This window comes from Meleagris gallopavo, chromosome 10, assembly GCF_905368555.1.
Source record: "Meleagris gallopavo chromosome 10, MGAL_WU_HG_1.1, whole genome shotgun sequence".
NCBI lineage: Eukaryota > Metazoa > Chordata > Aves > Galliformes > Phasianidae > Meleagris > Meleagris gallopavo.
Genome location: NC_139413.1, coordinates 3,891,972 through 3,912,377, shown reverse-complemented (window position 1 = coordinate 3,912,377; position 20,406 = coordinate 3,891,972). Strand labels below are relative to the sequence as shown.

At 45.4% G+C, this 20,406-nt stretch overlaps 1 protein-coding gene across 10 annotated transcripts in view; it reads right to left on the bottom strand.

Annotated features, from left to right (window-relative positions):
* The window catches only part of RASAL2 (RAS protein activator like 2), a 154,123-nt gene that overhangs the window by 87,982 nt on the left and 45,735 nt on the right, over positions 1-20,406 (bottom strand). For 2 of the 10 annotated variants that reach the window (XM_085232356.1, XM_085232358.1), the window contains exon 1: positions 16,946-18,064. The exons of 5 other annotated variants lie outside the window; for them this stretch is intronic. In XM_085232356.1, the coding sequence (XP_085088482.1) occupies positions 16,946-17,540 (595 nt within the window). In that variant the 5' untranslated portion in view covers positions 17,541-18,064. Of the gene's footprint in view, positions 1-16,945; positions 18,068-18,118; positions 18,150-20,406 lie in introns of those variants that run through there. 3 more of the 10 variants (XM_085232364.1, XM_085232357.1, XM_085232354.1) reach the window with 3 other exon arrangements.

Below are 20,406 nucleotides of genomic sequence, written 5' to 3'. Positions count from 1 at the left end.
AAGAAATCCCTATCTCTGTCCCTGCTCCCTGCTGAAGCCAGCAGCACCACTGCCCGCCTGCCACATCCGACACAGCTGAAGAGCTGAAACTGTGCCGTTTTTCCTCGGGGCTCTGAAATGCCACGAGGCACGTTATAAATATCCACAAAGCTCCCATTCTCTCAGCCAAATGACAATTTGTACCTTATTATTAAGTACAGAGCTTATAAAGAGAAAAAATAGGGGGGGAAGGAACAGTCATACTGCAACTGCATATCGAAAAGAGGTGTCGATTGGTGCTGGGAGAAGGAAGATGGAAAGAAGGAGCCAGTGCCAGGCTGATCCTGCAGAGAGGGATAAGGCAATTTATGAAAACTGATGGCAGTTGAGGGAGTAGTACCAGTGCTATCAGATGGGAATGTTACCGAATCTTCCACTGCAACTACGCAACGACAACATTTCCAAGAGCATTCACAAGTGGAGAATACATTCCACAATGCAGGATTCAATGGGCAGGATTGGAGAATTATTTCCAAGCGATGTCAAATGTTCCAGCAGTATTGAGCCCCCAGCAGCTCTGCCACTACCAGAAGGGGGGCATCTTCTCTTCAGAAGAAGCAAAAAAGACAGAATTTGCAAAAATTGGGCCAAGAAATCTACATTAAAAGCAACAAAATGACATAATTCACATCTACGGTTTCTTTTGCCAAAAAGCACTCTCCCTGCTATCAATAAACACAGAAAAGCAAACCTCCATCCCAGCGATGACAAGAGCACCCCTGGCATGAGTCAAAGCCCCTTTTCTGAGCCAAGCTCTTCCTGTGGTGAAACTGAGGGCTTGCTGAAGTACTTGCCAAATGTTCATCGACTTTATTAGGGTCTGTATTCTGCTCCTCGTGTTTCCAGCACGGAGCTGCCAAGCAGCTGAGTAACTCACGGAGCGGCCAAGCTTGAACGCACGGAAGATTAGAAGGAGCCCTAACACCTCCTGACAACAGGTCTACCCACCCGGTGTCAGTGTTTCCATGATGATGGTTTATGTACTTGCCATAGAAACCAGACTCAGAGAGCTGTAGGTAAATGCTGTTGTCTGAGATCGGAACTCAGACCCACACAAATCCGCATGGGCAGGCAGCTCAGGTTGAATAATCATCAGCTGGAATGTTTATCAGGCTGCTGAACAGGAGTTGAAGCTTCAGTTGCTACTGATGTGAAGCTTCCTGACAGACAAGGGGCAATTAAGAGGCTCTAACTGAACCTGCCCTGTCTCTAGAAGGTGATGAAGGTAGTGATTCAGTGGAGAGATATGGCAGGAAGGGAAGCGCACCGTCTCAACATGCCACGTTCCTTAAGCCTACACTTGGTAGGAAGGCAGGATTTCTGCAGGAGTTACCAAGACAAGTCAAAATAAACAGCAAAGTTACATGACATAAAGCTGTGAGTATCTGAGACTATTTCAGACTGTTACACAGCATTCAGATGAAGGTCTGCAGGATCTGGATCTAAACATCTAAGCAGAGCAGAGAATTTGAGAACAAGCCCAGGCCCTAGAGCAGCCCTACTCAGTGCAAGGGGACAGGTGACCGCATGGCATGCACTGAGGGCTGCTAGGGAAGGCATGACCAGGCAATTCCACTTTCTCTCCTGGAAATAAATACATACAGCTTTTGTTTACATTTCCTATTTCACTAAGCTCGACTCCCAGCTTGAAGTGATGCTTGCCGGTCGTGCTTGTGACCCAAGCAGACCGCATGCATCTTCCCATCTAATGATGGAGACTGATCTGGGAGAAGATGCAGGGATGCTCATCCCCAAGCAGACAGCCACCACCATGCCCTCACAGGGAACATAATACTCACGACTAACCAGGCAGCACTACAAAAGAAATCAGCACACGCTACGTGTGCTAAACCAGAGACTCACGTGCTATCAAGCTCCTAGGGGCAACGGCTTCCATGAATCACAACACTAAGAGATACGATCAGGACACATTAAAGAAATGAAACTTGGTTTTGTCAATTTATTTGAAATCACAGCATGGGCAGTGGCTGCAGGTTTTCTAGGAAATGTCTTAGGTACTGCGAGACGGAGCATGACTCACTTCCCCATCTCTATCACTGTAGCACAGCTCTGACCCAGCGAAGAAGTACCTACATTTTCACAGCAGGTGGAAGACCTCTGTAGTGAAGGAGGTGTGATTTTAAGCACAGAAAGCAAGAGCAGACCCTTTAGGATGAGAAGCACGCTGTTTGTGTAGGATGTTAGAGGGAAATATCCAGTGTGAATTCTCTGTTATATTTAATAGCTGCATGCAACAACCTTCAGTACACAGGCAAGCCCTTGATTCAGCTTGTCCTCTTCCAGCAGCTGCATGTAGCAGTGCCCAAATTCTTCTAGGGAAACCTAATATCAAGAGGTAGGAGGCAAGGAAAACTTAGCAAAGCCACCAGATTTCAGGGATCACAAAAGCTCTCCCACCAACTGGGTAACGCCAAAGCACTACCTGGAAAATCCATTTTATGCAGAATAAAGCTGTAAAAGGTTTAAGTAGATGAAAAAGGTATTTTAGAACCTGGCAGAACTTACAAGCAGCACCATGACTTTCTCAGATATCAATGCATTTGGCACAAGTTCTTTACAAGATCGTTAATCCTTCTAGCATTGGCCAATCTTGCAGTAGAATCCTATTAACTTTCTGCTACTCTTTTATTGATCAGGCAAAGCCTAAGAACTGCTTTTCCTTTATCCCACTGGAGAATCTCATCAGCCACAGACTGTTAGAAAGTTAGAAAGGTTGTTTAGCCAGGTGCAGTTTGCATGCCTCACACCCTAATGGAAAGCATCACAACAGCAATTCTTGTGCCACGTGTGAGCTTCCCCTTCCCCACTACCAGTGCACCACTTCTGGGTGGAAGAATCTCTTAATGCTTCAAGATGAGAATGCTGGAGGTAGTTGCTTCTCACTGTTTAGACATGGAGTTTGGAGCTTTTTCCCTCCAGCTGCTGGAAAGCTGTGGTAGGATCTGCAGTGGGGTGAGGAAGGCTTGGCCTTCCAGCTCTGAATTCCCCAACAACAGCAGCCTCACCTCAGCACAGGGACAACGTGACTAACCCCAGAAAGCTGAAGAGTGAGCAAAGTTTTACCCAGCAGATCAGAGCTACAGGTCAGATTCTTCAGTTTCCTGCATTAAAATGTAAGGAAAGATTTTTACATGGGAGAGGCTAAGGCATCAGATCAGTGAATGTCTAATGATGCTGCGAGCCAGCCAAGGGCTGTCTCCTTTGCAACAAACAAGAGAAAAACCCCAGGATGGTACAGCTTATTAAATCTAGCATCCTCCAGAAGGATGAGTTCTCGCTGCTTCTCCTCTTGTTAACATTGCTCCAACCCCCTCACTCTTGCACTGTGACTTGTTTGCAGAGATGCAGCAGGTTGGCTCACCCAGCCCACCTCCCAGCCAGCTGATTTTCTCACTCCCCAGTCAGAACATCTGCCCTATGCTGGCAACATCACCACTTTGCTTATCAAAAGCTCAGTAATTTTCACACTGGGGCTGGGCGTATGCTATGAAACGAGCCAAGACTCCACTCTTGTTCCACCATCGCACACACACAGCTCAAACCCAAACCTTCCCAAAACTGGGAATGACACTACCCTCAGCCCCTAATGGCAGCGTCCCCAGCACAAGCCCTAGTGTGCAAATGCAGTTTGGCCACGAGGACGCAGCCACGTGATCTGAGATTTCACTGAGATTTTCCTTTTCAGAAGGAAAAAAAAAAATAAAAATCATGGAGACATTCCAAAAAAAGAAACCACAAGTCTTAAAATCTTACGAGTTGTTCAGCTAGCAGATGCTGAGTGCGCCAACAGTTCGAAGCTTTCCTGCAAGTCCTAAAAATGAGAGCTAAGGAGCTAGCTGCAAAAGCAAAATTAGGCATAAAGCTAAAATTGGTCTGGCAGGGTAATTCTGATTAGAAAGCAGAAAGCTGCACCAGTTTGCTGTCACCGTGCAAAAGGTGTGGAAGCTCTTAATAGCAGTTTAAAGCTGCCAATTAGCTTGAACTCTGCTGAGCTGCGCTAAGCCTCTTACGCTCCGCACAGCCTATCGCTAACCTTGCGGAGGGTAATTGAGCCTTGCCTCTCCCCTCTGTTCCTTTTCTCATACATCACAGCCAGGTTTGAGACAGCATGGAAGATGCGTGTGCTAAGAGAAGTTAGCATCTTCTCTGATGGATCCATGCCAGGACCCCAAAGCATGCAGTCATTGATGCGCATCGATGGGTGGAACCAGAAAACACAACGTGATCCTGGTGGGAACCTTAGGAATCGTGCAGGTGAGCTCCAGGCTCAGCCCAGCCTGCAGACAAACACCTCCTTGTAGGGCTTGGGCAATCCCATGACATCACCCGCAGAGAAGCTGCGCTCCGTGGAAAAAAACCAGCTTGGTTCCCAGGCTAGTCAGCAGGGCTGCAAACCTCCTGTGGCCGCTCAAAGCCATCGCCGTGACCCTGCCTGCAATGCTGAGCAGGTTTTCCTTCCTTCTCATTCAGTGCTCATTCTTTGTCCAGGACCAGGAGTCTTTGCTCCTGAATATTAAGTATGTGTTTCTCTCGGTTAAATCCCACTTGGCCTACAAAACGCTTTGGAACCTCAAAACAGAAATGGATATTACAAACCTGAAGAGAGGATTATAAAAGATTACATGCCCTTATTACCGAGCTGCCAAGTTCTGAGAAGATTCTCAAGTGACACTTCTCCCTAAAGCAAGGAGAAGCTTTCGCGAGAGCTTTAGGAAGTGGGAAATGAAGAACAGCAGAAAAGTTAATTATTCTTGGGAGACAAAATCTGCAGTTTCTCCTCTTAATTAATGTAAGATCCTTTTCTCACCCAGCTCGACACCCTTCCCCCGTTCTGCTCTCTGTTATGCTTACTCCCACCCACCCTAATCTGCACCTCGCAGTCTCTCCAGCAGCAAGCAGCCTGCTCTGGTTGCTCTTGCATCTTTATTCCTTGCAGCCGGCCCGCAGCAGTGCGGGAAGGAGGCTGAGGAGAAGCATCCTGAACCTAAAAAGGACTTGGCCCAAGGCAGCTTTGGAAAAAGAAAACAAATTTGAAAAAGAATAAGCAATTTAAAAGCAAAGACTTTTCAGTTCCTGCTTATTTTTTGGTTGCACAAGATTATAATGTACCTGTGGTCAAAGCTAGAAATACATGCAAACACAGCTTTGTTCTCCAGCCTTGCCAGCAAGGCACCATCCAGCAGACACTGCCTGGCTTCAAGACCCTTTAGCCTCGTTCTGGCAGGTAAAGAGGAGGTGGTGTTGGAAGAGGAAAGGCAGAGGAGCACTGCTGTGAAGACAAGAACAAGCCATGGGCACACACAAGGTGGTAAGAGAGCAACCATGCAAGTTCAAGTGGAGTAACTGGAAACAAACACAGCGTCATTGCCTTCCACATGCAGATTGTGTTATACCACGCAGCCTTCAGCTTCCCTTCAGAAAAAAAAACAAGGCATCCATTCATTCATTGCCACTGATCTGAACCATCTCAGCCCCAAAACTCATTTCTCAAAACAGTATCAGGATTGCCGAATTCCCTTCTCTTTAATAGCACCTCTGCAGAAACACAGCCTCTGTGGTCTGCAAAACCAGCCTGTGTGGCTGTGGTTTTTGTGATGGGAGAAAAGAGTAATGGGAAAAATAATCATCACAAAGCCCTCACAGCAGGATGCTCTTCCAAACCTAGGAGCTCTGAATGCTCAGTCAGCCTGCCAGCACAGCACTGAATCAATTGCAAATCATGTGAATCCCACACTTAACCCAGTACAGAGAAGGAATGATGTGTGCCACCTCTTTCTCCATCTTTTCACTTGTGTGTTGTATGCAGGTGTATAAGGCCAGCTTCCCCTTGTAAATCAACTCAGGAGCCAAATCTGTTTCTGGGGAGGGAAAGCTGGCTCTGGGATAAAAATCCACTTTGGTTCAGCATCAGAAAGTCACAAGCAATTTGATGGAGGACCATTTCTTTCTTCTTGTCTCCTCTTAGCCATGCTGAAGGAAAGCAGCTGAGAAGAGGCAGCAGGAGAAATAGCAGTACCAGAGCAGAGAAGCTGCAAGTGCTGGGAGATCCCAGTGCCAGGGGAGGTGCTGGTGCAGGCAGCTCAGTGGGACACCTTAGTGGTGCTGGGAGCAGTGATCCTGACATAGCACCAAAGCAGGTGAAGCAGGTTTACTGCGCTGCTGGAAACTCAAACGAGTGTGATTAATGCATCCTTTGATGATGGTCTAGCTAATTAAAGGGGATCCGTAGCTGGGATGCAGTATTTCAGGTATTCTTAGGCACACCGGGTTTTCCCTCTTTGTAACACGTTCCTTCTCTCTCAGGCAGGCTGGGCTGCCCTGAAGAAAGGGAACCCCACATCCTCCTCCCAAAGCTCCCATCACAGCGCCCACACCACTCCTGTTCCATCCCCAACGCCTGCAACACACCCAGCACGCAGGGACTAAACCTTTTGCTGCTCACTTTGCTGATTTCTCTGATGCTGAGCACTAATGCCACAAATCCCTTAAGCACAAACACGCATTCCTCCCCAAATGTTTTCCACGTGGACATCCCAAAGCCCCCACGACAAATCCCCTTTTAGCAGGCTAAAACCACTGCTGCTCATCTCCAAAATCCTTGAAGGAGGCCGAGTGAGCAAAAAGTTCTTTCCTACAGCAACACTAAACAGAAATTTATAGGTCACAACCTCTCCAAAGCAGTCCTGATAACATCTAATTAGCTGCCCTGCTGTGCAACTGCATTTTGTAACAGCAAATCCAACCAGACTGGGAGTGCAAAGGGAATTTCTACTTGAACGTGATGGTTTTCATCCAGTTGGGAGACCTGTTTCACTTCACTGCTTTGTGGGATTCCCCAATGTGAATGATCAACACAGTGGTTTATGAGTTACTGCTGAAATCCATGGCGCTTCTATCGGGAAACAATTACAGGGCAGCATGGATTTATCCTCCTCATTTCTTTTTAAACAGCAATACTAGGAATCCTCTCTGCTGCCAGAAGATGGGTGGAGAAGGTAAGAAAAGTTCACGTCCCTCAGGGACTCTGCGAGAACCAACTCGGACAATACCTTGAGAAGCATTTCCTTCCAGCTACTGTAGATAGCTGTCCTTAACATGCCTTTACCAGGCAGCCAATTTTCCACCGCTGAGTACAATGAGATTTCAAAACACACACGGAATGAGAGCATAAACAGACACAAACATCCACTTAGTGATATAACAAAAGAAAATAGAGGTGCTCGGGTTTCTGCCCCATATTTTCTTCCATATTATAAAAGAGCTTGGCACACAGACCACCCTCCACTCCTCCCGCAGGTGAGGCAGGCAGACTCCAGGCTGGCAGCACCAAGCCAGAGCACTCACAGCACATCTGAACACCCTTCACAGACAAACAGAGGAGAGGCAGCAGCAAGGAGTGCTGGTTGGGGCACAGCTCTCTTTTTGCTGTGAGTTTTAGGGCTGCTATGGGCAGGCTGTGCTGCCTGCACATCCCTGGAGCCGCATGGTACCCTGCTCTCAGCCCCCGACAGATGTCTAACTTATTTTTGTAAATCTCTGGTGATAAAAACCATGCATGGCATCTTGCTCATTTCCTCCTTCCTACTCAGTTTGCCAAAAACTTGGAGCTCTGCTTTCCCCGCCACATCTACAGAGCAGTACTGTTTGTTCTGCTGGCAGCAACTAATGATGATAACGCACCTCTCTTTTCTGTGTAAAATCCTCTCTAATAACAGAACAAGACAAAAATGATATTTTGTTACCCAGTTTTGCTAGCTCTGGAGCAACTAGACACCATAATGAAAAAGAAAAAATAATAAGCCTATTTTTTCTTTCCTGAAATCTCATGTGATTTAAGCCACTAAAATGCAAGCAGGAATTTTATTTTATCCATCAGTGACCACACTCCACTGTCCCTGAGTTACAACTGCCTCTTGCAGATTCTCTGCACTTAAAAGGAGTCAAGCTGTATGTTTAGGAGCAATCCATCCAGCAAACCTCGCTAAACATACATATGTGTACATGTATGTCTCATAAGGACCAACATTTTTTACATTGATTTCCACTGATCACTGAAAAGAACATTCGGTTTCATGTTTGCTCATCTTTGAACAAACAAAGCGAAGGCTGCTGGGCATCCGCAGACAAATGAGACATTACAGATGTAGACAAAACCCATCATCACCCTGAAAGCATTTCTCTTTCAAATTACACAGCCATGCAGGAGCTATTTGGAGCAGAGATTGCTATGCGTGTGTTTAATTCACCCTGGGCTGCTGGGGGCAGGCTCTGTGCTGTCACATTTTCCCTCCATGCATTTGACAATTCAGAAACGTGTGACTTGGTAAGGACAAGTCCTTTGATACATAACACAATACAACTTTTTTTTTTTCTCCTCTTGCATTTACAGCTTTCATTTCCGAGGACAGGTCTGTTCACACGCAGCACGCCTGCCTAGAGGACTGCCATTAAAATAAATACACCTGCATCTAAACGAACATGTGATCCCCCATGGAGCACAAGCATTTGAATCAAATACCATCAGTGCACCAGCTGGACTCACACTGCCTTCTGTCTGCAGTCTTTGCCCCTTTTTGTCTCAGCACATTGGAGACACACGAGTCTGGAGGTAGAAATGACAGCTGCTACAGTGTGAGCACAAAGCTGGGGGAAGTCTGGGCACAAAGGCTGCACCATGCAGCTGAGCTGTTGTACTCACAACATTCAAAACACTACATACACACACAAGGACGCTGTTTGGAGGCGCAGCACAAACAGCAGTTTCTCAATTAGAGAAATCACACGTATGGGCCTTCGCTTCTGGTTATAAGCATGTGGCATTCGTGGAAAGTTCAGAAGAAACTTTTCAATGAAGAAAGAATGTGTATTTCCTGGAAAGAATGTCTTCCCTTCTGCAGCTACGAGAGCATATCCATGCAGAAGCTAACAACCTCTCACCACACGCAGCTCCTTGGGCAGGTTCTGTGGCTGCCTGTGGGGAGCTCCTTGCCGCTGGAATTACCTTGTTGGTGGTACAGCTATAACAGGGCTGCAGCAGTCACACATCTGCATGAAGAGGAGGAAAAGGAGTCACAAGCACTGGATCAGACGGGCAGAGCTGAGATGGAGGCAGGGATGCCCACTTGTGCCCACTGGCACCTAATGAGCACCCAAGATGCTCATAAACAGGGCACCCCCTGGCGTGGGATGCATAGACCACTTGTCTCTCTGGCACCAAGAGGAAGAAAACTGCACAGTATTTTACTGACACTCATTGGTTTGCCAACGTTATAAATATATATATACACACACACATACACACACACATAGCACTATCCCACTTGCTCTTCTGAAGTACTGGGGCAAATAGCTCAGCCATTTCCTTTAGGTTAGGTTTTAATAGTGAGAGATACATGAACCTCCTAATGCTTAACAACACCTCTCAGCTCAGGTCAGCAATCCTTCCCCACATGCCATGCACATTCCACGAGCTCTCTGGATGGAAGGGCTTCTCACCCTGCTCATCTCGTGGGATGGTGAGAAGGAGCCAGCCCTGCACGTGACAGTGACACATGGCGGGGGGGAAGTCGTGGTCACAAGTGTGAAAACCAACAGACAGACCACACAGCTCCTTCGCAGCTGGTTCAGGGCAGTTACTGCAGTTCTCTACCATTTTTCCCCCAAAACTTTACCCCCGTTTTGATTATACGAAGGCTCAGCAGATCAACAGGAAGCCGCACAAAGGAAAGGACTGTCATTTCAAGATGCTGGTGGCTGAAACCATGCTTGTGTTTCTAATCAGGCTACAGTTGGGCTTAGACAGGAAACTTATGGCCACAGCAGTGCAGCCAGTGGCCTTCACTATACAGTGCTCAGCAACCCTGGCCTGAAGACACTTGTACCTGCCACCACTGGTCCACAGAGCACACAGGGGAAACTGCCTGCTGAGGCTGTTCACACAGGACACAGCCAGCAAGCCTGAGCAAATATGCCTAAGGAAGGTTGCTTGCATGGAGATGTCATTGGGAGCAATTCGGATCTGTGTATTTATCTGCTCAGAGACGTGACAAAACCATTTCTTAGGTACCAGTGCAGCCAGAGCTGATGGGAGCCACAAGGAGGATGGAAACACGCGGTAAGGATCAAAAGCTGGCAGATGTTTCCACAGTAATTCATCAAAACCACATGTCAAAGCATCCCCATCACTCACCGACTGTTAGAGGAGAATCATTCCTAGAAGTGGCTACATGTAAAGGGCCTGCACTTTTCCTGTGAAAAAGGATCATAAATCGTGGACACAATGGGAAGAACACTGCAACCTAAGGTCACTGAGCTGAGGAAGAGAGAGATGCAAGAACAAGTTTGACCCTACCATCATCACAGCCATGCATGAAAATCCCAGAAGATTTTAAGATTACACCTGCAAATACTTTGAGGATGGGATGCTGGAAAGCTCTTCTGTTCCTACAAGATGTACAAAACCAGCTAAAGTGAGACATAAAATTAAGGACTAGGCCTGCTCACCACTTCCACTGGACTTGGCAGTGCAGCTCCTTGTACCTACCTTCTAAAATGAGTGATTCGTTTGCAAGAAGATAGAAGGAGGAAGAGGAGAATCTGAGAGCTTCGCAAAATCTCAAGAATGAAAATTCAGGCCTCACTCAAAGCAAGGAGTCATTAAACCAACAGAATCCTGCTTCTCAAACCAACAGACAGCATCAGTGTGTGGTAACAGCTGAGAGCTCACATGCATTTGAGCTGGAAAAATGCACTTGCTCACTAGCTGTTCTCATATGCTATTAAGAATCCAACCCCTTTCTGCATCACTTTTCACACGGCAGCTTTTGACAGGGATGCTCCTACACCAAATGCATCCATTAAAAAGAACAGCAGATTCCCCATGGGGAATAAAGGCAGAGAATGGTCGCTCTCTAAACATAAGCTTCTTTGAAAAACTCATTATTTCAATGGTTTTTTTTTTTTCCTCGCACCTTCTCTGTACACAGTATTTTTTAATCCCACTCAAACCATCAGCCTGCACAGAACTCTCCTGCCCACAAAGCACCAGATGTCTACCTTCAGCCTCCCTTGTGTCAGAACAAAACCACACGGGGGACAGTTGGTTTCAATGCTAACATGTCAAGAGGTTCATGCATTAGCTTGTTATTTATGTAAACAGCTTCCTCTAAAACAATGTTTTGTTTTACAGGACTATAAAGTATTTATTTTAGAAGAGTATAAAGAGCCTTTCGAATAACTACCACGGAGTACCAGTACAGAAAGCAGAAGGGTAAATAAAACAAATTAATTAGAACAAGCAATCAAGTAATGCTGTAAGTAAGGGCACAGAATCTTGTGCATGTTTGTTTACATCTAACATGCCATCGCTTTGAGTCCTGAATCAGGCGCTGTCAGCATTACAAATGTACTCCATTTACTATTTGGGAAAATGAAGCAAAGACCTAAAATGAGTACTTTCTTTTGGGTTTGTTGTTTTAAGAAAAAAAGGGGTCAACGTGCCTAGGAAGCTCTGGTTGTTTAAGCACACCAGCATTTCTCATCTCACACCAAGCTCCATTAGGGGCAGCAGCTGTGGAAAGGCAAAGCAGGGAGCTTTGCCTGAGGACGACTTCTCCTCAGCAGAACTTACCCTCTGGCCACAGAATCCAAATGTCTCTGAGAGTTAAGGTTCCTATTTCTAAGATTGCAGAACCTCAGAATTTTCCAGGATAGCCGAGCCACGGGATATAGTTCCCCTTTCTGAGCACTTGGTTGCATTTTAGATACATCTTTAAGAAGAATACGGAACTTTAAGAAAAACCTAACAGGGTTTCTCTCCATCGTCTTCTGCATGCTCCCTATGCATTACGCATGGGGGAAAGGCAAAGAGAGACTGCTGGGGCTGACCTGCGAGCTATTCCTACCCCAGGCTGGCATTTCTCTTCCCAGAGAATCAGTGGGTGAAACAAAGCTTTGCTGAAGATTCCAGCCCCGACTGCTCTCCAGATACAGCTCCTCCTCTGGAAAGGACAGACTTCTTCCTCATGGCCCTGTGTGTCCTGCTATCAAAGGAAAAGCTTCTCCCACCAAAGCCTTAACTTCACTGAGAGCTCTCCTAATCCCCATACTATCACTCCTTGACTGCTTCTAAGCAAGCAAGCCCTACTTCCCTGAAAAGAAAATCCAGAGGACTAGATGTCTCTAGGACACAATTACCCTTTCCATAGATAATTAATTCCCATGCGATAATTTCTGATTATCAAGGTAATCAGAGATAATATTGCAAGCACCAGCTGTCAGCTTGCTCTGCACAAAAACTATGGCATCCTGGCAGTCCCACAGACACAGACCACAAAAGCAACAAAAAGCAACCTGGAATGTGAGACTCTGCCATTCCCCCATCATGATTTCATGAGTCAGAAAATAGCTCCCACAAATACAAATGTCCTCATTCATCCCGGTGGACGTTAAGTTTTGGCTTCAGAAAAAATGGTCTGGCATTAAGAAGAATGAAAAATCAGCAGTCAAAGCTGAAATGAGCACAGCTACCTGCTTAGAGACACCCTTTGTTAAGCATAATTAGCACCAGATGAGAAGTTTTATTAGCCTCAGATATCGCTGCTAATTATTTTCCGTTGTGACCATAAACATTCATCTGCATAGTATTAGCCTATCACCCACAGCAAACGATACTGTGCTTGTGATGAACCAGGCTTGGGTTGAGATCAAAACCACTTGGGAACAGTGGTGAAGCAGTGCTCGAAGCTGCAAAGTGCCAGGAATGCTCCCTTGTGTGCCTCACCCCTCTGTGATGTTCTGAATCTGTTCTGACAATTAAAGGTTAATGACTTTAAACACTAAGACTAAACCATGCAACAAAACACATGGGAATGTAGATAAACTGACATTTACACGGCACTTAAATGGACGTATTACAGCATAAGCTTAATTGTGTAAAAGTTCCCTAATAAAAACCCCACCAAAATAAACTACTTAATAGAGAATGACATTTGGGGGTGGAGAAACATGAGTCAGTAGAAGCACTTCTAAAATGAGAAAGTGCTTCTAAAAGCTTGAAAACCAAAAAGCTGCCCCAGTGAGCAATAAATACTGAATTTCCATTTCGTATAGTTTTGCATTTTGGGAATCACTAACAAAATGGAACAGCTTGGCTTTAAACCAAGTTACAAGTGGGGAAAATACAGGTTCTCTCTAAATCAGTTTGTAAGGGAAGATAAAAACATAGAATTTAATGACTCTAGACTGTAGAGATATTAATGAAGAGCACCAAGCTTGAGTAACTCTTGTGAGTTATAAAAAAAGAACAATTCCAGAAAAGCGAGGACACAGACTGTGCTCTCTGACTCTAGGCACAAGAGCCCCTCTAAAATGAATTAAAGCATGACATCAAAGCGATAAGAATGAAGAAACATATCATCACACAAGTGAAAAAAAGTGAATGAAATAATTCTGCAGGAAGTATCATTATAAAAATCTTAACAGTAGAGTGCCCATAGGAAGCAAAACGGGCATCAAATACAAGAAACCAGTGTTTACACTCTCCCTCCCGCAAGCTGAGATACAGATAATTGATTCTACTGAAGAATCATTTTGTCATCAATCCCCAATTAAACTTGCACTGCCCTGAGATTCAGATAAGAAAGAACAGCAAAATAAATGTTATCTGTGAAGTTGCTCACAAATCCACTCTTAACAGCGTTTAGGGTCGTTGAAGGGTCACTGGCAATACACAGAAATAAAATAGAGAGCAGTAGCTCACTGACAACCCTCAGGTCCAAGGCTCTGAGCTAGCTGCATAACTCCTTCCCTACACAGTTCCTATAAGATGGGCAGCAGGGTGCCCTGTGCCACAGCAAAGCTCTGATGAGCAGCTCTCCCCAGGTTCAGCATCCTTTCATTCCCCAGGAGGGGAATGTGCAGCCAAGAAGAGATGAAGCAGTGTCTGAACACGCTTCCTAGACTGTGAGACCAAGTGGAAAATATTTATCCAGATTTATTTTTTTTTTTTAATCCCACTTCCCTGTTCAAGCTGCCAAAAAAGCAACCAGTCCCCTTTTGGGAGGTAACCGTTCCTTGCAAAAGGGAGCTGCTCTTCCCCAGGTTTACAGAGGTCAGAAGCAAAGCAGCTGCTACCCAAAGCCACGCAGAGATCCCAGCCCTTGCAGTTCTGGCACAGAGCTAAAGCAGAATGCAAGAGGACAGGCATGCTTCAGAAGGAAGTTTTTTTTACTTTTTTAAAAGAGTTGATAATATGTAACTATTTCAGAGGAAAGCGGAAACGCCTGTAATGAAGTAACTAAAGGGCTTGGCTCCTTGGATAGGCAACAGAAAACGCCTCCAGGTTCTTCTGGTTCAATTCCAAAAGTGTGCCTCTCGGACTGGGCATTCAACAGCACCTGAAGGGATCTCCCTGAGGGAGGAAAAATTCTGTCCAAACAGGTGTTTCCTGGGAGACTTTTGATCAAGCTCTTCCAAGCTAAGCTGTTTGCATACTTTGGAGAAGCCCCATGTCTCACACTATCTGTTGGCAAGTCACAAGTCTGGGCAGACCGCAGGTTTTGTCATACAAGGACTCCCAAATTCTGCCTCTTGCACAGGAAAGCAATCAGTTTTCTTGCGTTTTTTCTTTCACAGTACACAGGACCGCAGGCATGGGAAGATGCCTTCAGCCCACCCAAGCACCACCACTGCTTGTGGACAATCTGCCCCACAGAACTCAGCCTGGGAGGTATTTGGTAGAAGAGAAGAGTTCAGTACTTCTGAGCACCCAGGCTGCAGGTGAAGAACACAGCAACAGGTTACATTGCTCTGCCTGCAGGTTCTCCCCTCAGACCCAGCCCTGAGCCCCCAGAGCTCCCCAGTTTGCCACCAGGCCTCAGGCCAGCCGAGCCCACAGGCCCAACTAACTCGGGCTTCCTTCAGGAAGAATACATCCCGTGACAGGAGATTAGCTGTCCCATGACTACATAACCCACACAGCAGCATGTCTTATGGGGTGAATGAGTCCTCTTAAACCTCAGCTGCTGTTTGCTTGAAGAGCAGAGGCTAACCCTCTCAGAGCAGGGCCTGTTTCAGGCAGCTCTGCAGATGACAACGGCACAACCTTGTTTCCCCAAGCACCTTCCTGGTTATGACTTCCTCCCCTGGGACAGTCTGACTTTTAATCTCGAGTCCCATTGTTGTTTCTCAGTTCCTGAGCTGAGAGTCCCTCTGTAAAACCACTTTGGATTAGCTCAGAGGATTCAGGGTCCAGAAGCCAAAAGGCTCCGTCCTCATCTCATGACCAACATATTTACAGTGTGGTAACTTATCACAGATAACCTTTTTCTGCCCTTTACTTTCCATGAGCACCCCAACACCTAGCTGACCAACAGCATTTAGGAATTGTTAGAGAACCATTTGTTCCAAAAGAGCACCAGAACAGTGTGAAAGAGCAACTACAGCGTGCTCTGCCCTTTAAAGATTGCAAGTGTTTAATCCAAAATGCTTGTGTCATATAGAACACCTTCCCAAAATAGCTTGCTGACATATACAGGGTGGCAGAGACCAAACCAACTGCCCAAAGCAACAGACCAGCCTGCAGTAATAACAGCTTCTCAGGAGGTCTCAACAACAGCAGGAGACAAACCAAACCCTTAACAAGATGCATTCAGAAGCAAAGTAGCTGTCTCTTTATTTTTTGTCCCACGTATTTCACTCAATTTAACAAGTACTGCCTAGCCAAATTCTATCTGAGATCTTGGAGGAATACAAAGCAATGAATGTAGGTAGCAACTTTGAACAAACCCTGGAAAGCTGAGGGAGATAGTCCTTCTTCATCACTGCTTCTCTGTGGCTGCTTGTTTTGCATTTTAAACCAATGAGACTGCTCCCAGTGACAAACATAAGCCTGTAAGTGACAATCCACCACCACTCAGATCCGCTACTTGTGGGGGCAGATAATAACGGCAAGCTGATTTTTTACTTTTTTTTTTTAATAGGAATGACTTTTCCAACAGTCTCAAGTATGTCCAGATGTTACCAGGTTTTAATATGATAATCTGGAGGACTCTGGAAAGCACAGAGGTTTTGGAGAGAAGGAAGGTTTCTGTTTGTTTTTATTATAAATTTAAACTTTGCTCCCCTCCTCCTAATGCCTCACTCCTCGCTCGCACACATCAGGCTGGGTATCCCACTGGAAAGTTCCACAAAAGACTAAAGAGAACAGAAGGCAAATTTCTCCCTTTTTCCCTTTTTTTTTTTTTTTTTTTCCTGCTTGATGAGTGTTGTTAACAGCAGGACAGATTTAAATGGAATCTCGGAGTGGCATCTTGCTGACCTCAATCCCAGCTGGCTAAACCTTTGTAACATTGCCGTCCTTGGCATCTAACAGAGAGCAGACATCAATTTAACTGATTGACTACAAAACTGTGAATCTGGTATGAGGAATTAGATACATTCCACTGCCTTGCACACTGGATAAAAGACTGCTTTATTTCTCTCCCTCTCCTCCTAGTACTTCATCTACAGTAGCATGCTTGATACATCCATCAGTGCACAACAACTCCTCTGAGGCTGCTGTGCTCACAGGACTGTATGCACCACACACGCAGTTCATTTTGGAGAGAAATGCTTCTGCTTCCTCCAGAGACATCTGTTTCAAAGGGACCTTCAGGTTTTTAAAGCACATGCCAGAACATCACACCACTTCTGTATCAGGAAAGGCCTTTTTCCCCCCCAGTTTTTTTTTTTTTTTTTTTAATTAAGACAGAACAGCAGAAGGTTGCAAATCTTATGTTAACAAACAGCAAAGTTCAAAACCGGTTGAAACAACTATGATACAACCCATAAAATAATTATACACACCTGCAACACAAATAGAACATAACAGAACAGAGTCCATTACCTGTGCACAGGTCAATTTGACTATCATCTGTTTTCCACTCCAGTGACTCACTTTGGGGCTGCTCCCCTCTTTGATTTATTATCTTTGAAAAGCCACTTGAAAGAGTTGAGAAGATGCCACGGACAAAATAGCCGTGCTGCTCGCAATCCACAGAGCGCACCGCCTGCAGAAAGGGCTTGGCATTCCTGCTCGCAGAGTGTGGCACGGGTTCGGACAGAGAGCGGTTGAAGGGAACCCGCAGCGATCTGGTCCTCGCCTGGAAAAGCATCTCCGTTGAATCTTGTTGGAGATCTTCGGCGCTGGTAGCATCCATGCTCGCAGAACTTTTGACAAGACTCGAATCATTACCTTCCCCTCTAAGGCTGCAAGAGCGTGCTCTTTTGCTTATCCTCCAGGGAAGACGAGGATGTGTTTGCCACCTGTATGCTCCGAGCGCTTTCTCTGGGTCCAAAACAGCTTGTTTGCTCACCTTCTTATTTCTCATTTGGTGGTACCAATGATACTCCTTCAAGGCAGTGGTGCCAGCATCTTGTTCCGACAGAGACCTCCTAACGGCCCTGGGAGAGAGACTGTAATACTTTTTAAAAGCACTCATCTTCCAGCTCTTGAATTCCAGATTTTAACTTACATCTCTCATCACTCAGAAGTCACATAGCTGTTGCTCCTGGCTCAGCATTTTCATGCCCAAATCATCTTCGCTGCTGTGACCAAAGAACAGCAAGAGGTTCTTCCTGAAGGGCCTGAGCATCAATCCCAGCAATTCCTACATCTCAGCAAGGAGAACAAGCCCTCACCTACAGCAAGCTGCTCTCCAACGACATGCTCAGCCTCACTACGCCTGTTGCTGCTTCCTGCATTGTGGCAGCTCTGTACTGAGCTCTCAGGAAATGACTAAAAGAGCCCAGCCATGAAAACCCACAGTGGTGATCTGCACCAATCACACTTCACTTTTTTTTTGGTAGACATTAAAGATTTGGTTAAACAAAGGCAAAAAAAAAAAAAAGAATGTGAAAGTAGAGTCACGGCTCTAGAGTCACAGCAAAGTCTCCAAAAAGTGTTAAAATTGCAGTGTTCTGCTGAGGAGCATGCACATTATGTTCTTCAGTTAAGTAGGACTGTACATCAAATAGAGCAAGACACAACATAAAGGCAATCCTTAGAATTTATATTTACCACAAGAACCTTGCATCACCCCAGAGTTTCCTTTTAGAGAGCAGTAAAATACTTAGAGTCATCACAGTTGGGTGCTGGAAGCTTCACAGAGCAAAGGCGAGGAATGGAGTAAGGAGAAGGAATGCTGTAACTTAATATAGTGAGAGTGTAAATACACCAAAGGCAAATAAGTGAAGGGGAGGAGAAACAGCAGAAGGTGGGTGGGACTTCATCCATCATGCACTGAAGCAGAGGTTGGGAAAGCCTTGAGGCATTATCCTCCAGCCAACAGAACAGATAGAGGGAATCTCTCTCTTTCTTTCTTCCTTCCTCTTTAAAAAAAATGAAAAATTAAAAAGAATAGGTCTTTATTTTCATATATCTAGTTGGAATAAGAAGAGTGGAAAAAAATAGTCCCATCTGCTTAATCGAGAGAAAAAAAAAATCCCCTCGCCTTCTCTACAATTTAAGAAACAGCTGACTGTTTTAAAATCTCACAAAGAAAATATCTGCTGGTGAACTCAGATCAAGCTTGCCAAGTTTCAGACCAGAACACTTAAATCTCGAGTCTACTAAAATCCCTGAAAATAGGAGGTTTATAATGGAAACGCTGACAGACCCTTGGCAATCAAATGACAATGAAAACCACTTCTCTGGTTAAATAAAATGGTAATCTGCTCTGGCAGACCAATAAAGCTTAACTGACCCACTATGGGATCCCGCCTTTAAGCTTTGACAGCATTCATCAACCGAAGTACATTCCTGACAGCTGCAGATGTAAAACTTCCTTCCTTTTGTATCGAAGAAGGTGTCACTGCATGGAGGCTATCTGAAGCTGAGACATTGCATTACGAATTCTGCATCAAAACCACTGAAGCTGACTCTTCTCCTTCATTGGAAGTTGTGCTGCTCAGCGCACAAGCCCTCAGTGGTAACACATACCTAAACAAAAGCTGTGCTGCAGTTTCCATACAGGGTAAGGATCCTCTGGGAGGCACAAGGCTGAGTGCTTCGGCATGACAACGAGATGGAGAACTCACCAGGAAAAAACTTAGCTTGCTCCTCTCCAAGCAAACCGGGAAACACTTCTCTGATTTTTGATCCCAGACATTGCTGAAAATGTGATGCAGCTCATTTGGTCCAGTGGACTCAGTCCCTTTTGTTGAGGTCTTATAAATAATTCCCAACTTGACCCTTACCAACCACTGATAGTTTTTTTTCCCTTCCTCTCACAGAGCACAGAGACACGGGAGCCCTTGCACCTAGACCGTTTCTGCTATTACTTGGTCACCAGCCTCTTTCAGCAGCAAATCTTGGTTTTCTTGTAGAGCCTGTGGTAACAAAAGCAGCAGCAACGCTTTGAACAAATGCTTTGAATTAGCCAGTCTGGTAAAACAGGCTTTATGGAACTTTAGAAATAAGTGTAAGTAAATCTGACAGACGACGCTGTGGTTCATTCTAATGGCACAAGCCATAATCAGCAGAGAAAACTGAGAATGTGCGGTAGGTTTCTGGTCAGCCCTGCAAGACTTGCACAAGGTTTCCACTAACATCTGCACCAACTTTTGGGAGCACACAAGGGCAGGAGAGGACAACACAGATAGCTGGTGCAGTAGCTGAAGTCTTCCCGGGATCTGCTTGCTGCAGATTTCCAGCATGTTTTGTAGCAGCCACTGAGCTAAGCACTGACATAAAGCATGCTTTTTTGCAACAGGGCTTTAAAGCACATGTGCTGGATCAGACGATTGGGTATCACCAACATCAGTGACTCAGATCAAGCAGTCCACCACCAGTTACAGCAACATTATTCTAATGCAAGACTTCAGCCTCACAGCAGCATGGACAGAAGGAAAGCTAAGGTGGGCCATTGGCGATCACAGGGCTGCTCTCATCCTGTGTCACCTTCACATCCTTACTTTTTGGGTTCCCTCAAGGTAAAATTGTTTCACAACCCTGTTACACAGATTGCTAGCACAGATCTCCCATCTCCAGAGAGGGAGCACACAGAAACTAGTGGGGTACCAACTTACAGACTGTCACAACATGCAAAACCCCTTATGACTGAACTTCTACTTTAAATCCTTGTTATCAGTGTGGCCAGGGCTTGGGCAGCAAATCTATATGGAACTCACACAGAAAAATACAGGCTTCATTAAGCACTCAACGAGGAGCTCAAGAACATCAAAGCCACAGTTTAAGTTGAAATAATGTCAGAAAGGTCTTCACTTTCAACTTTTGATTTCATTTTTGATTTCTTGTCACCATTGCTCAGATGAACACATTTCTTGATCAAAGACAAAGATTGCCTT